This window comes from Hoplias malabaricus, chromosome 9, assembly GCF_029633855.1.
Source record: "Hoplias malabaricus isolate fHopMal1 chromosome 9, fHopMal1.hap1, whole genome shotgun sequence".
Lineage (NCBI taxonomy): Eukaryota > Metazoa > Chordata > Actinopteri > Characiformes > Erythrinidae > Hoplias > Hoplias malabaricus.
Genome location: NC_089808.1, coordinates 13,695,598 through 13,711,267, shown reverse-complemented (window position 1 = coordinate 13,711,267; position 15,670 = coordinate 13,695,598). Strand labels below are relative to the sequence as shown.

Below are 15,670 nucleotides of genomic sequence, written 5' to 3'. Positions count from 1 at the left end.
CAAGGCAGGAACATACCATGTAGGGGGCGCCAGTCCTTCACAGTGTGACACACATTCACACATTCACTCACACAGCCACACCTATGGACACTTGAGTAGCCAATCCACCTACCAACATGTGTTTTTTGGACCGTAGCTGGAAACCAGTGCACCTGGAGGAAACCCACGCAGACATGGGGAGAACACAACAAACTCCTCACAGTCAGTCACTCGGAAAGGGACTCGAATCCACAAATCCCAGGTCCCTGGCTGTTTTAATTCAAAAGCTACTGGGGACCATGGAGCTAATAGCAAGTAGAGCTGAGTAGAATCAAGCAGAGTAGGTGCCATGCAGTGGAAATCATTATTACACCACAAGAAAAAACACACCACAAACATGACAATATGAAATATAGTTTTAAAATATTCTGAAACTTGTCAATAATAGAAAAAAAATCTGGCAATCCAATATATTTCAATGCTAAATATAAATATTTAAAAGATTCTTACAGGCCTCAGAAAGCTAGCATGAAATTGAGCCAACAGTAAAAAAAATGGTCAAATTATTACTGGAAAATGCTCATAAAGGTGATTTTGTGAAATAAGGTTTCTGTTAGTGAAATAAAACAGCCAATGAGGCTTGACAGACCTCATCTATATCGCACTTTAAAAAGATGCCCAAAAACACCGAGCTCTCTCACACACTTCTGGCAAGCAGTACGTAAGGAGTGTCCTGTGTTCAAAAGGATCTTCAGACATGATTGTAGTCATTTTGAGTTTTATGATACTTCTACACACAGGTAAGCAAATTTATAACAATATATTTAATAACATATGACATATATACACGCAATTATTGAGAAATATAAACAAGAACATCTGGATGAAAAGATAAATCTGACAGTGACTGTTTTCCCTCAGACATCGTCTCATGTGTTTCAGTAGTTCAGTCTGAAACGCTGAGGACATTTGTTCCAGGTGGGACCATAACTTTAAACTGCAAAATTGAAGAATTTCACGAGAACTATTTCTCCTGGTTCAGACAGTCTCTGGGAGAGGCACCAACTTGCATCGTCACTCTTTACTCTGGAACTGCGCCTGTATTTCATGGGGACTTTTTGCATGAAAAAAGATTTACAGCAGACAAAAAAGGAACAGAGCTTAATTTAACACTCACAGACACAAGAGAGGCAGACTCTGGATTATATTACTGTGCTGCTCTGGATTACGACCTTGTTATTTTCAGTAAAGAAGTATTCCTCGAATCTCAAGGTTAGTCTCACTTTATGATTTTGCCAATTTTATACAACACACTCCTCTAGAAGCTACTAATTTGATGTGTTTGTTTAATTTTATCCAATTTCTCTCTCTAGGACCAAAATTAAAATCCAATAATTATCATTTTACTGATCTGACACCAATAGACCAGACAAAGGACAGTGTGAAATTAAAGGAGTCACATCACTCAGGAGACTCTGTGACTCTGCAGTGTACAATGCTGAGTGAAAGCTGTTCACGAGATTACAGTGTCTACTGGTTCAGACACACACCAGGAGAATCTCCTGCAGGAATCATTTACACTCATGGAGACACTAACAGTCAGTGTAGCAGGAGTTCTGAGACTGATTCTCCTACACAGAGCTGTGTCTACAAACTCCCCAAGACCAACCTCAGTCTCTCTGACCCTGGAACTTACTACTGTGCTGTGGCTGTGTGTGGACAGATACTGTTTGGGAATGGGAGCAAGCTGGAATTGACTGGTGAGCAGTAGGTCCATTTAAACTCCATTTAGACGTATAATACTTTGTTGTACAAAAGCCCATGTAGATAACAAAAGAGTACTTTTTTTTACATCCAAATTTAGACACCAGTCCTAACTGGAAGATCATGGCCTTGGTATCATCAAATATACTGTGTTTGATCATCATTGCTGTCCTCTTGTTTGCCAGAACAAAGAAAAGGAATATCAGCATGTCTGGTAAGTCATTGACTGATTTATAGATCATATTACATACCAACACCTCCAAATCCAGAAAGGGATAAAAGAGGTTTCAGCCACTCTACATGAAATAGGTGCAGTAATTACCCCTTAAGAAGTACAGAGTTATCAAATATGTAAAAAAAAAACATAGGTATGGACCATATGTAATATCCTGTCATTAAGTTCATGTCATAACAAGGGCGACATAAATTAAAGCTAAGAATCTGCCACAAAACGTAATAATGAATTATAGTAAACAATGTGCCACATTGGTGGGTAAATGCAGTGTCACTACCACACAGCTCCAGGGCCTTCTCCCCCCACACACTCCACACTAGCAAGTGACAAGTCGCTTACATCGCTGTAAGTTTGCCTCTTGTGGGTATGTTTGGAGCCACTCGTCACGTGTGGGTGTGTACAAAGGTCCAAGCTTCACAGTTCACTAAAGACACAAAAAAGGATCTGCTACTTCATTTTACACTTCAAATTGTCCCTGTAAATGTGCAAAGACACATCATTAAAAAAGAGCAAAAGGAGAAACAGCAGTTATGAGCTTCTTTTCAACATTTAAAACCACACTGTTGAGAACAGGAATGAAAAGGTAGTTCTGACACTGGGGACTTCTGACCACCACATCTGTGATTGGGCCTGGGATTTATTGGTGATGATTGTTGAAAATGTGGCTGTACATAACTCACAGCATTTATTATACTCTGAGAAATTTGTTCATTGTTCATAATGAATTCTATATTAGCGCTATTCCCACTCGGTCTGTATCACAATTTCAAGTCTTATGGTGTTAATTTTTTATTTTATTTTAATTTTACAGATGAAACAGCACAATCACATTCTTTATCTGTTCCTACGACCTCTTCAGTGAATGAGGTAAAAACATTAACCAAATAAAAAAAATTACTATTTTCATTAGCTACAGATCATTTACACAGTTTGATATATGCATATGCAGAGATATTATATATCATATATATGTTTACATTTTGTACCAAAGCGTTGAAATGTATGACAATTAATCTAATAAGAGCACTACTGTTTGCTTTCAGAATGTGGAAAGAGGAGAGCTGAGTTACGCTGCAATTAGTTTCCATTCAAGGAAATCCAAGAGGTGAGAGACACAGACAGACACAGGCACTAATGTCATTTACACCTCTGTCAACGGTCTGAACTGAACATGGGAACATTTCTATTCTTTATTTATTAGTTATAAATAAGAGTCAGGTTTGTCCATTTTATCAGCTTCATTTAACAGAGGTTCACTTAGCAGTTCACAGCAGTGCTGTGTTTGATGTCACTACTGTTTTCCACCAAGAAAAAATACCCAGTCAACAGCGTCCGGTGTTCACTGATGGAGGACTAGAGGATGACCTACAAAAAATTGTGAAGCAAAAAATGAGCTACTGTCTCTGTCTACATCTACAAGGTGGACTAACAAGGCAGGTGTGTCTAATACAGTGGAAAGTGAGTGGGCACACTGTTTACATACTGCTCTGTTGTGGCTGTATTATAGCCCGAGTCATTTTTTGGCCAGGCACTATTTATGTCTTATGTGTGTGTGTGTGTGTGTGACCATATCTATACACAAATATCACATTTAAAATTAATTAACGAATAAAGTTTTTGTTTGCTTGTTTGTTTGATTGTTTTAAATACAGTGGAACACACTGTTGTGACAAAATGTGATTATATCATGATTTATACCAAATTTATTAAGGAAATAAAAACTTTTATTCCTAATGAACCTACGTGGTTATTCTTTTAGATTCATTTAGATTTTGGTTTTCAGTTTCTGACTAGGTATTATGATGGTAGTGTAGTCAGATTGCTGACACAACCCTGATGTGACCTGTTAGCGTTTTCACTGTTCTTGGTTTAGGTTTTTGCCTTTTGCCCCTGTGTGTCTTCCTTTGCCACGACCTGCACCTAAGGCATGTTAGGCAGTGACTACACTCTTTTCATCCATGCCCCAGCATGAGTCACACACATATGCTTGTCCATCAGGAAAAAAGGGAGCCAATTGAGAGCCCAACAAACATTTGTCCCTTAAGGCCTATATTGTCATGAGCTGGGCCTGGCAATGATGATGATACTATGTTTGATTCAGTGTCTCTATGAAATGTTCAATGTTATATTACCAAGCTAAAAGCGATCTATGTCTTTCCCAGACTGGGTTCACTGTTTAATGGGAGGCCTACACTGGACAGCATATTTTAGTTTAGAGAACATTCATTCATTCATCTTCTGTAACCACATGCTCTTCAGGGTCGCAGTGGGTCTTGTAGAGTCTTGTAGTGTCACCATGCTAATCACTCTGAACAATATATAACTAGCACAAGTCAGTGTGCAGTCCACTAAAGTCCTACGATTCCTTCAGGATGCACCACAGTGGTAAGAAGATTCTGTGGTGGATCAGTGAACTCAATTTCTCAGACCAGTCCAAAGCAATTCCTCATGGAAACAAAGTTCTCAGTCTTCCTCAGCACTGCTACGCTGCTGCAGTTAACTCACACACTCCTTTTCTACATCACTGAGTTTCCAGAAAGCCTGACTCACTCTAATATCCATAGTCTCAGACACCTGCCTGAAGACAAAGTAAATCCCTGGACTGTGAGCACTGCTGCTAATCACAGTAGCTTTGAGGTAGCACTTCAGCTGTAGAAACGACCTTGCTCTAAGCCCAGAACAAAGCCAACACTGAAGTATTAGCACTCACTAAACACTTCCTCTATTTGCAGGGGCGGGGTGATAGGCTGGGATATTAAAGGGTTAAAGGGCCACGCCTCCCTAAAATTTTTGAACATGTTTTTCTGGCCAATCGTGATAAGATGCATGTAAAAATATCACAGTCCCACCACAATATTTTCCACCAAACCAAGGGCAGTTTGAAAGCAAAACAGGAGGGTCATCTTTCAAACAAATGAAATATGTCTGGAGTATTCTATCTAACTTTTCTGGCTCTGACCCAGTGTAAGTATTATATATCTACTGTATATCTGTCTAATACCTATGAGGTACAAACAAATCTGAAATAATAAAGGATGAGAATGAAATGAGAAATGTTGGAGTATGGTTAATAATTCTTAATTTAGTATTTTATGATATAACTTTAAAATAGCATTTGATTATCCTCTTAAGGTGGATGCAATGCTGAACATTTTCTACCAGAGCTGGAGTCAACAGTGAAGGTCCAGACTGGACTTCACACCAGTTTTGCGTGCAGCCCCCAGGAAAGTAAGCACTTCTATTTAATGTGGATCAAATTTCCTCTGAACCAAGCTCCAGTGTGTATAGCAGCAGTTAAAAGATTTGCAAGTGATGTGGCAATGTGTGAACAATTTCAAAACCAGTCCAGAATCACAGCCACATGGAATAAAAAGACCTTCAATCTGACATTTTCATCAGTGGAACCTACCGATGTTGCAACATACTACTGTGGATCGTATAATTTTGGAGAGCTCATTTTTGAAAATGGGACTAAGCTGATCCTTGAAGAACACACTGATGGTGAGTATGAAAAAGCTGGATCTAAATGTGAACACAGAAAGAACAAACCTGTCACTATCAGAAACAATGTTTTTAGAAATTGCAAAAATATAATATATATATTTTAGCTGTCATACCATGTATCTATTTAATACATAGATACACAGTAAATACACCAGTGTTAAATCAACACTATTAGTGATAACTTAACACTGAGAGTGTTAAATTATTACACTAACAGTGTTAATTTAACATTAATAGTGTTGATTTAACACTGGTGAATTAACTGTGTAAATAGACTAAATAGATCTATCCATGGATCTATTTCTACATATAAGAGGATTGAAAAACAAATCAAACAAAATTGTATATCTATAATTCTTCAGCTAAATTGTGTCTTTGGGGTCCACTCATTTTTAATAGGTTCTAATAATTAATACATTTTCTGAGTTACAATTATTTTATTACTGATATCTATCTATTTTACAACAGTTTCACCAAACATTCCAGTCAAAGACAATGAAGAGAAAGATGGTGAGTGTGACTATGTCATTAGCTTAACATTCAATAAAATCAATTTGTCATGAAATAAATGCCACTCTATTTTTATTTGTGGTCTAAATATCATAATGATCTTAATTCTATAGCTTAATTCAATCTAGGTTTTTATACAATGCAGTCAAAAAAATTTAACTACTCTAATATTGATTTTAGTTTTGCCTATTTGTCATTTTATGATTTGAGATCCAGTAACAGAATACAAGAAGACATACAAAAGATTTTGCTACTTATTTAAATGACAAATGTCTGCACATGCTGTGTTTATTTGGGCTGCCCTTGTCTCTTTCAAATATTTAATCAATTTTGAAGATCTGAAACAAATAAATTTGACAGATATGAAAAAAATCCTGTTTTGTGTACAACACGTCATTATGTTTAAAATTCTTTAAAGTTGAATTTAAAACTGTGAAATACCTTACAGAATGGACAAGTAACTCAGATTAAACTAAATTCTCCACAATGGCCCCTGCTCAGGGCTTCAAATAAATGACAGTTTTCTTGTTTTTTGTGACACTAGGGAAGATGCGTGTATCGGAAATCCTAGTGGTGGTGCTAGCAGTGACTCATGTAGCATGGATATTTCTAATCATTTGGCTTTGTCACTTTCTAAGGAAGAAAAGAGCAGGTAAGGACCACTGCCTAAAATGCTGAATTACAGAAGCAACAAATATCTCTATATATCCATAATTGTAAAAAGACCTGTTTGATGAATAGGAAATACTCTTTTTAACCATGTTTAACATAACAGACTATATAAATACATAATATATAATAAACTAATATTTTGTATGTATAGTCAACATTTATTTAATGTGGATTTTGTTTTTGGATAATTTCTTGCAGGTGAAAGAGTTGAAGCCAATAGTGCAGCTGACAAAGTAAGTGTTGGTTAAGTTTGTGTGTGTGTGAGTGAAGGCGTTCAAAGTCATGTTACCATTATATAGTGACCATAAAGACTGACTTCACATATAAACAAAAACACAAACAAAAGACTGTTCTCCCACCGTATAAACAGTTTTGTTCAGAACTGGTTTCAGAGTCTGTTCCTTTTTAATGGAAATTAGCCACTGTTCCCCTGACCTGAGTGCCAAGGAGCACAAGCAAGAAACAAAAACTCTAGTTAGTTAAAGTACCAGTGGCTGCAGTGAGACACAATTAAAGATAATAAGAAAAAATATATATTTTTTTAAACAAGACAAAATGTATTGGGGAGATTCAGCACCAGCTTCTTGACGTCACAACATAATGGCAGAAATTCCACCTTCCAAGTAGTCTTAGTTTTGTTTGAGATGAGGCATTACACCACTGTGTCATCAGCAAATTTCACAATAGGGTTAAAGCTATGAGCGTCTGTGCTTAAAAAGTGTTGAAATATTTCAACTCCATAGCAGTCAATGTGTGTCTGTCAGCCTCCTCTTTTCACTGTACCATCTCCCTGAACTGCTTTTCTTACTTTGTATGACCCTGATATGTATCGTGTCATATCCCCAGAGCTTAAACCTTCACTGTATGGAATGGTATATATCCATGGTTTCTGATTAGGAAAGACCAACAGTCACCATGGGAACATTATAATCAGTCCATTTGGATATGAAGCTCATAATAAATCCAATGTCATAATTTTCTGATCTTCCTGTTTTAGCCTTTAGAAATATGAAGTGATCAGAAGAGAGGAGAGAGCACAGCCAGGAGAGAGGCAGCTTTGTAAGAGTTTTTAGATGATTTGTAACTATAATCCAGTGTACTACTGTGTTCTTGATGGAAATGTTATATTCTGGTAGAAATTATGCATAACTTATTTGACGTTTGCCTTGTTAAAGTTGCCAGCCAAGATGATGGCTACATCTGGGTGTTTGTCGCAATGTCTGCTGATCATATCTTATAGTGTGACTAAATATCATGCAGTATCTCTATGTGTCTGTGGTGGAATATGAAGGGCAATGGTGATGCCTTCAACCTGGCCATTTAACAAAAAATGTTTTTGGCATATTTAATCAGGACTCATATCTTTTTGCATGCTGTGTTTGTTTGACACCATTTAACATTATCTTAATGCTCTCACATAAACCAGGGTACAGCGATGTGATTGTAAATTCTCAGATGGGTAGGCAGGACAAGTCTATAGACTCTACACTAAAAAAAAAAACACAGAATGGCTCATTTTATTTTATTTAGGCAGCCATCTAAAAACAGACAAGGTGTTTTATTTAAAGTTTGTTCATTGGTAGGAGCTCCAGATCCCCATATGAGTTTGCACATGCACTGAGAAAGTGAATTTATCATAAAATGTTCCATTTAAGGTTATATAGAGTGTGCATGTTACTGTCAAATCAAAGCTCACTTTGGGTTATATATATACACCTGGACATCATTGATCTCTTCACAATAAATACTGTGTTCCTAAATTTCTGACTGAATGTGATGTTTAACATGTGTTTTATTTATGTTAAACCACAGATGGATAATGTAAACTATGCTGCACTCACATTTGATAAGAAACAGAAGAGGACTGTACCGAAGACCAGTGGGAAATCAGTCATATATGGAGCTGTGCGACACCAACAGGAATCATAACTCACAATAAATCTAATGTGCAAACCTCATGTTAATAAAATACTAACACTGATCTCCATGTGTCCTTCTGGCTAAAATTCTCCTAGATTTGGTAGATGTTAATATAGTTTTCCAGAATCTTTTTTTTCCCCTTTACAATTAGCCTACACATTCCACCCAACTCAGCTGAACACAACTGAGATGCAAAAGATAATTGCCCAAATCTGCTACATCAGCTAAAAGAAGGCCACCACATAAAGCACCCACCCACTGGGTCAATGCTTGTACTCATCTTACGAGCCCCTTCAGTGATGGTTTTTAATTTAAAGCTGAAAATACATCTCTGTTGACTGGAATATAGCAGTGCACGAATGTTTTTCTGGGACAGATCATGTGTAATGTCTGTTTGACTAGTACAAGTGGTTAAGTTAAAGTTGGACTAAACTAGTCATTATTTGTAAATCACTGATTTTGCATTTGTTTGTGTAAGTAAAATGTATTTTTTTTATTAAATTTATATTCATTTTCTCAGTTCCTATACAACTGTATTTATAACTTTTATAAACATTTTTGTTTCCTGTGTTGTGCTTCTAAAGTCTAAGTTAGGTGTGTTGTCTTCCCTATTAGAACAACCACTACAGAGCACAAGGATTGTTTACACTCTTTGCACTTTATTTATTTTATTTTTTTGTTTGTTTGTTTGTTTTTGTCTCCATCACAATGGTTGATTCCGAAACCTGACAATTAGCCACTACTAGTTTAACTGAACTTCACAATCAGTTTTTCTCAAGAGTATTCTTCTAAAGACCTCACAGTTTCCTCTTCAGTGGCATAGTTAAACAACTCCAAAAAAAGTCAAATCAGACATTATGAGAGTAAACTAAAAACAAACATTGTATTACTTTTATGTGTATTATGACAATAAGTGACTGTTATTGTAAGAAAAGCACGTCATATGTCAAGCATGTTCACTGGTAACAAAGATAGGCTGGATATGAGGGAAATCCATGTATAGTAATATACGTCCAATTCCAAAAGCACATATGTTGACATTTATCAGATGTCTGGACCGGAATGGGTATCACTCGCCAGGAGCATTTTCCCGAAACTTTATATTTCTGCTATGGTCATAGAAACCTAACTGTCTGAGTGTGCAACTCACTAATGTTTCTGCTTTGGTTAATGTTCTTGTGTCATTACTACTACAGCATTTATTACAAATGAGAAATTTTTTAATTGTTCATAATAAATTCTATATTAGCACGATTCCCACTCGGTCTGTATCACAATTTCAAGTCTTAAGGTGTTATTTTTTTTTTTACAGATGAAAAAAACACAATCACATTCTTTATCTGTTCCTACGACCTCTTCAGTGAATGAGGTAAAAACATTAACCAAAGGAAAAAAAAAAAATAAATCACTATTTTCATTAGCTACAGATCATTTACACAGTATGATATATGCTTATGCAGAGATATTATATATGATATATATGTTCACATTTTGTACCAAAGCATTGAAATGTTTAACAATTAATCTAATAAGAGCATGACTCTTTGCTTTCAGAATGTGGAAAGAGGAGAGCTGAGTTACGCTGCAATTAGCTTCCATTCAAGGAAATCCAAGAGGCGAGAGACACAGACAGGCACAGGCACTAATGTCATATACACCTCTGTCAACGGTCTGAACTGAACATGGGAACAATTCTAATTATTTATTTATTAGTTATAAGTGAAGTTATGCTAATAACATAATTTTGGGAGTAGGACCACGCCCGAACTCCTCCTCTCAGCCCTATATATACCCTGCAAATTCACGTCATTCCTGCGACAGACAAACTCGCCTCATTCAGTTCAGGAGACGGATCTCGACTCGACTGCTTCACGACGTCAGCTTGCTCCTCCGCGCTGAGTCATTCCTGCTGATCCCCATATTCGGAGCCGTGTTCGGTCTTTATCAAGCCCACTGAGCCTCCTGTTTTAAACTCGCTCCCACCTCCACCCCATCTCCACCCTTTTCTCATATTACTTTATCTAACGGGGGGGTCCGGCTTCACACGCATTCATAAGCCGCCCTAAACTCTTCCCCAAAAGACTTCTGAGTTTGCCTCCCCGTTTCAGCCTCTGCGGGCGTGGTCCGTACTAGCAAAATAAGAGTAAGGTTTGTCCATTTTATCAGCTTCATTTAACATAGAGGTGCACTTAGCAGTTCACAGCAGTGCTGTGTTTGATGTCACTGCTGCACTGAATAGTCCACCAAGCAACATCTAGCCAACAGCATCCAGTGTCCACTGATGGAAGACTAAAAGATGACCAACACAAACTGTGCAGCAGCAGATGAGCTACAGTCTATGAGTTTATATCTACAAGGTGGACCAACAAGGCAGGTGTGTCTAATACAGTGGAAAGTGAGTGGGCACAGTGTTTACAAATTCTGTGATGGCAGAATAAAAGTCTGTCATCTTTTGGCCAGGCACTATATATATATATGTATATATATAAAACAGTGATCCCTCGTTTTTCGCAGGGGATATGTTCCAAGACCACCCGCGAAAAACACATTTCTGTGAAGCAGAGGAAAGATTTTTTTTATGTATTTAACAAGTATTTGAACTTTTAAAACCCTGTGCTTTTAGGTCCTTTACACCTTTATTTGCTACACAAAACATTTACATTTACGTTTTGGCATAGCTGCTCGAGATGAGGGTAGGTACATGAGCTTTGCCTGACGTAAACAAGGACTACTGACGTGCAGACCGACCAATTAAATTACAGAGAATGTTATTGACCAATCACAGTAGCGCTACAGTCAAACCGTGCAATCCGAAGATACTAGGCTACTTCACCACTCCCCCTTCTCACTCAAGCAAACCAAATGGAGTAGGGGAGGGCGGGAGTAGTTTGTGAACGAAAAGCTTCTCGAAATTCTATGCAAGCTCTAGAAAAACAAAATCCCATACGTTTGTGAAATTCCGCTCGGACATTTTTTTAAGTGTAAAAAAGAGGACACGTCCGGGTAATAGAGGACGTTTGGTCACCCTAGTCTAAGGGCCTGTGACTTGACAGGCAGTAAACTGAGTTTGTGTTGGGCCCAGAGAAATGCTGACGGTGAGCTGCCTGCCCCAAACCCACCTTTCAGCTCGACTGAGAGTGTGTTGAGTACTCAAAACCCACACACTGTTAAATGTGCATTGCATCATGCACCCCATATTAAGGAACTGACATGTTAATGAAACCATTCTGAATTTTTGTTGTGTAGGTGTCTGTTGCGCATCAAGTGCCCAGACATAAACCCACCATTGCAAACTACATAATTAAGGTCATGAACATTATATTTAAACAAAAACTGATGTATTAGGGCTTAAAATTCACATAGTAAACGACAACTGCATTTAAATCTGTGTTTGAGGAACCTAGATATCCTAGCAAGCACATCTAAGGCAAGTGTCAGTCATACTACTGTTTGGCCAATCATATCACTGCACTTAGATCTGACAATTCTCTGACTCACACCTTTTCTTTTAGAGCATGATATAGCATGAAATAAGGCTATACAATCATGCAGAGTACTTTTATGGTAAGTGCAGTTGATAAAATGGACAATTACTGTAGAAACAAGTAGGTCATTTCATGTTATGGCTGAAGCAAGTACACTGTGGAAATGATACAATGTGGTATGGCTTCACTAAAAAGAGGTCATGCCTTTACTGTTACCTCACTGAGATTTTGGAACAGTAAACTAGAGAATGTCAGACCAGTTCAATTTCTTACCTAATTTTTATATTCCCAGTAATTCATGCATCTCTGTTGATTGGCAAATAGTAGAATATAAAGGTTTTTATGCTTCTTAAGGGGTTGGACAGAAAATATGTTTAAATGAGACTAGTACAAGAGGAAAAGTCATAGTGGGAACATTTTATGTGTAAATAATTTTGGTTTCATATGTGTTTGTGTAAATAAAATGATTCATTCATTTTCTGTAACCGCTTATCCTGATCATGGTCACAGTGGGTCCAGAACCTACCTGGAATCACTGAGTGCAAGGCAGGAACATACCATGTAGGGGGCGCCAGTCCTTCACAGTGTGACACACATTCACTCACACAGCCACACCTATGGACACTTGAGTAGCCAATCCACATACCAACATGTGTTTTTTGGACCGTAGCTGGAAACCAGTGCACCTGGAGGAAACCCACGCAGACATGGGGAGAACACAACAAACTCCTCACAGTCAGTCACTCGGAAAGGGACTCGAATCCACAAATCCCAGGTCCCTGGCTGTTTTAATTCAAAAGCTACTGGGGACCATGGAGCTAATAGCAAGTAGAGCTGAGTAGAATCAAGCAGAGTAGGTGCCATGCAGTGGAAATCATTATTACACCACAAGAAAAAACACACCACAAACATGACAATATGAAATATAGTTTTAAAATATTCTTGAAACTTGTCAATAATAGAAAAATAATCTGGCAATCCAATATATTTCAATGCTAAATATAAATATTTAAAAGATTCTTACAGGCCTCAGAAAGCTAGCATGAAATTGAGCCAACAGTAAAAAAAAAAATGGTCAAATTATTACTGGAAAATGCTCATAAAGGTGATAGTTTCTGTTAGTGAAATACAACAGCCAATGAGGCTTGACAGACCTCATCTATATCGCACTTTAAAAAGACGCCCAAAAACACCGAGCTCTCTCACACACTTCTGGCAAGCAGTACGTAAGGAGTGTCCTGTGTTCAAAAGGATCTTCAGACATGATTGTAGTCATTTTGAGTTTTATGATACTTCTACACACAGGTAAGCAAATTTATAACAATATATTTAATAACATATGACATATATACACGCAATTTTTGAGAAATATAAACAAGAACATCTGGATGAAAAGATAAATCTGACAGTGACTGTTTTCCCTCAGACATCGTCTCATGTGTTTCAGTAGTTCAGTCTGAAACGCTGAGGACATTTGTTCCAGGTGGGACCATAACTTTAAACTGCAAAATTGAAGAATTTCACGAGAACTATTTCTCCTGGTTCAGACAGTCTCTGGGAGAGGCACCAACTTGCATCGTCACTCTTTACTCTGGAACTGCGCCTGTATTTCATGGGGACTTTTTGCATGAAAAAAGATTTACAGCAGACAAAAAAGGAACAGAGCTTAATTTAACACTCACAGACACAAGTGAAGCAGACTCTGGATTATATTACTGTGCTGCTCGGGATTACGACCTTGTTATTTTCAGTAAAGGAGTATTCCTCGAATCTCAAGGTTAGTCTCACTTTATGATTTTGCCAATTTTATACAACACGCTCCTCTAAAAGCTACTAATTTAATGTGTTTGGTGAATTTTATCCAATTTCTCGCTCTAGGACCAAAGTTAAAATCCAATAATTATCATTTTACTGATCTGACACCAATAGACCAGACAAAGGACAGTGTGAAATTAAAGGAGTCACATCACTCAGGAGGCTCTGTGACTCTGCAGTGTACAATGCTGAGTAAAAGCTGTTCAGGTGATCACAGTGTCTACTGGTTCAGACACACACCAGGAGAATCTCCTGCAGGAATCATTTACACTCATGGAGACACTAACAGTCAGTGTAGCAGGAGTTCTGAGACTGATTCTCCTACACAGAGCTGTGTCTACAAACTCCCCAAGACCAACCACAGTCTCTCTGACCCTGGAACTTACTACTGTGCTGTGGCTGTGTGTGGACAGATACTGTTTGGGAATGGGAGCAAGCTGGAATTGACTGGTGAGCAGTAGGTCCATTTAAACTCCATTTAGACGTATAATACTTTGTTGTACAAAAGCCCATGTAGATAACAAAAGAGTACTTTTTTTTACATCCAAATTTAGACACCAGTCCCAACTGGAAGATCATGGCCTTGGTATCATCAAATATACTGTGTTTGATCATCATTGCTGTCCTCTTGTTTGCCAGAACAAAGAAAAGGAATATCAGCATGTCTGGTAAGTCATTGACTGATTTATAGATCATATTACATACCAACACCTCCAAATCCAGAAAGGTATAAAAGAGGTTTCAGCCACTCTACATGAAATAGGTGCAGTAATTACCCCTTAAGAAGTACAGAGTTATCAAATATGTCAAAAAAAAACATAGGTATGGACCATATGTAATATCCTGTCATTAAGTTCATGTCATAACAAGGGTGACATAAATTAAAGCTAAGAATCTGCCACAAAACGTAATAATGAATTATAGTAAACAATGTGCCACATTGGTGGGTAAATGCAGTGTCACTACCACACAGCTCCAGGGCCTTCTCCCCCCACACACTCCACACTAGCAAGTGACAAGTCGTTTACATTGCTCTAAGTTTGTCTCTTGTGGGTATGTTTGGGGACACTCATCACGTGTGGGTGTGTACAAAGGTCCAAGCTTCACAGTTCACTAAAGACACAAAAAAAGGATCTGCTACTTCATTCTACACTTCAAATTGTCCCTGTAAATGTGCAAAGACACATCATTAAAAAAGAGCAAAAGGAGAAACAGCAGTTATGTGATTGGGCCTGGGATTTATTGTTGATGATTGTTGAAAATGTGGCTGTACATAACTCACAGCATTTATTATACTCTGAGAAATTTGTTAATTGTTCATAATGAATTCTATATTAGCGCTATTCCCACTCGGTCTGTATCACAATTTCAAGTCTTATGGTGTTAATTTTTTATTTTATTTTATTTTATTTTTTTTAATTTTACAGATGAAACAGCGCAATCACATTCTTTATCTGTTCCTACGACCTCTTCAGTGAATGAGGTAAAAACATTAACCAAATTTTAAAAAATCACTATTTTCTTTAGCTACAGATAATTTACACAGTTTGATATATGCATATGCACAGATATTATATATGATATATATGTTCACATTTTGTACCAAAGCGTTGAAATGTTTGACAATTAATCCAATAAGAGCATGACTGTTTGCTTTCAGAATGTGGAAAGAGGAGAGCTGAGTTACGCTGCAATTAGTTTCCATTCAAGGAAATCCAAGAGGCGAGAGACACAGACAGGCACCGGCACTAATGTCATATACACCTCTGTCAACGGTCTGAACTGA

The 15,670-nt window shown here is 37.5% G+C and overlaps 2 protein-coding genes across 2 annotated transcripts; both read left to right on the top strand.

Annotated features, from left to right (window-relative positions):
- The first annotated feature begins 278 nt into the window (after window positions 1-278).
- Window positions 279-8,593, top strand: LOC136707325 (uncharacterized). Its single transcript, XM_066681318.1, has 10 exons — window positions 279-294; window positions 901-1,251; window positions 1,404-1,746; window positions 1,851-1,957; window positions 5,111-5,206; window positions 5,378-5,479; window positions 5,951-5,992; window positions 6,537-6,644; window positions 6,863-6,897; window positions 8,477-8,593. Exons 1-10 carry the CDS (start codon window positions 279-281, stop codon window positions 8,591-8,593), a joined length of 1,317 nt encoding a protein of 438 aa, XP_066537415.1.
- A 1,527-nt stretch (window positions 8,594-10,120) lies between these two features.
- On the top strand, window positions 10,121-15,670 carry LOC136707324 (uncharacterized). Its single transcript, XM_066681317.1, has 6 exons — window positions 10,121-10,253; window positions 13,496-13,846; window positions 13,999-14,341; window positions 14,446-14,552; window positions 15,312-15,367; window positions 15,545-15,670. The coding sequence occupies exons 1-6, from the start codon at window positions 10,121-10,123 to the stop codon at window positions 15,668-15,670; spliced, it is 1,116 nt and encodes a 371-aa protein (XP_066537414.1).

Excerpts from the sequence above, each read along its gene's own strand:
- LOC136707325 (XM_066681318.1), top strand. Across the intron at positions 6,645-6,862 it reads TCTAAGGAAGAAAAGAGCAG|GTGAAAGAGTTGAAGCCAAT; the intron begins GTAAGGACCACT and ends AATTTCTTGCAG. Across the intron at positions 6,898-8,476 it reads CCAATAGTGCAGCTGACAAA|ATGGATAATGTAAACTATGC; the intron begins GTAAGTGTTGGT and ends GTTAAACCACAG.
- LOC136707324 (XM_066681317.1), top strand. The coding sequence starts at position 10,121 with ATGACTCTTTGCTTTCAGAATGTGGAAAGAGGAGAGCTGAGTTACGCT. Across the intron at positions 10,254-13,495 it reads CATATACACCTCTGTCAACG|ACATCGTCTCATGTGTTTCA; the intron begins GTCTGAACTGAA and ends GTTTTCCCTCAG. Across the intron at positions 14,342-14,445 it reads CTGGAATTGACTGGTGAGCA|TCCCAACTGGAAGATCATGG; the intron begins GTAGGTCCATTT and ends TTTAGACACCAG.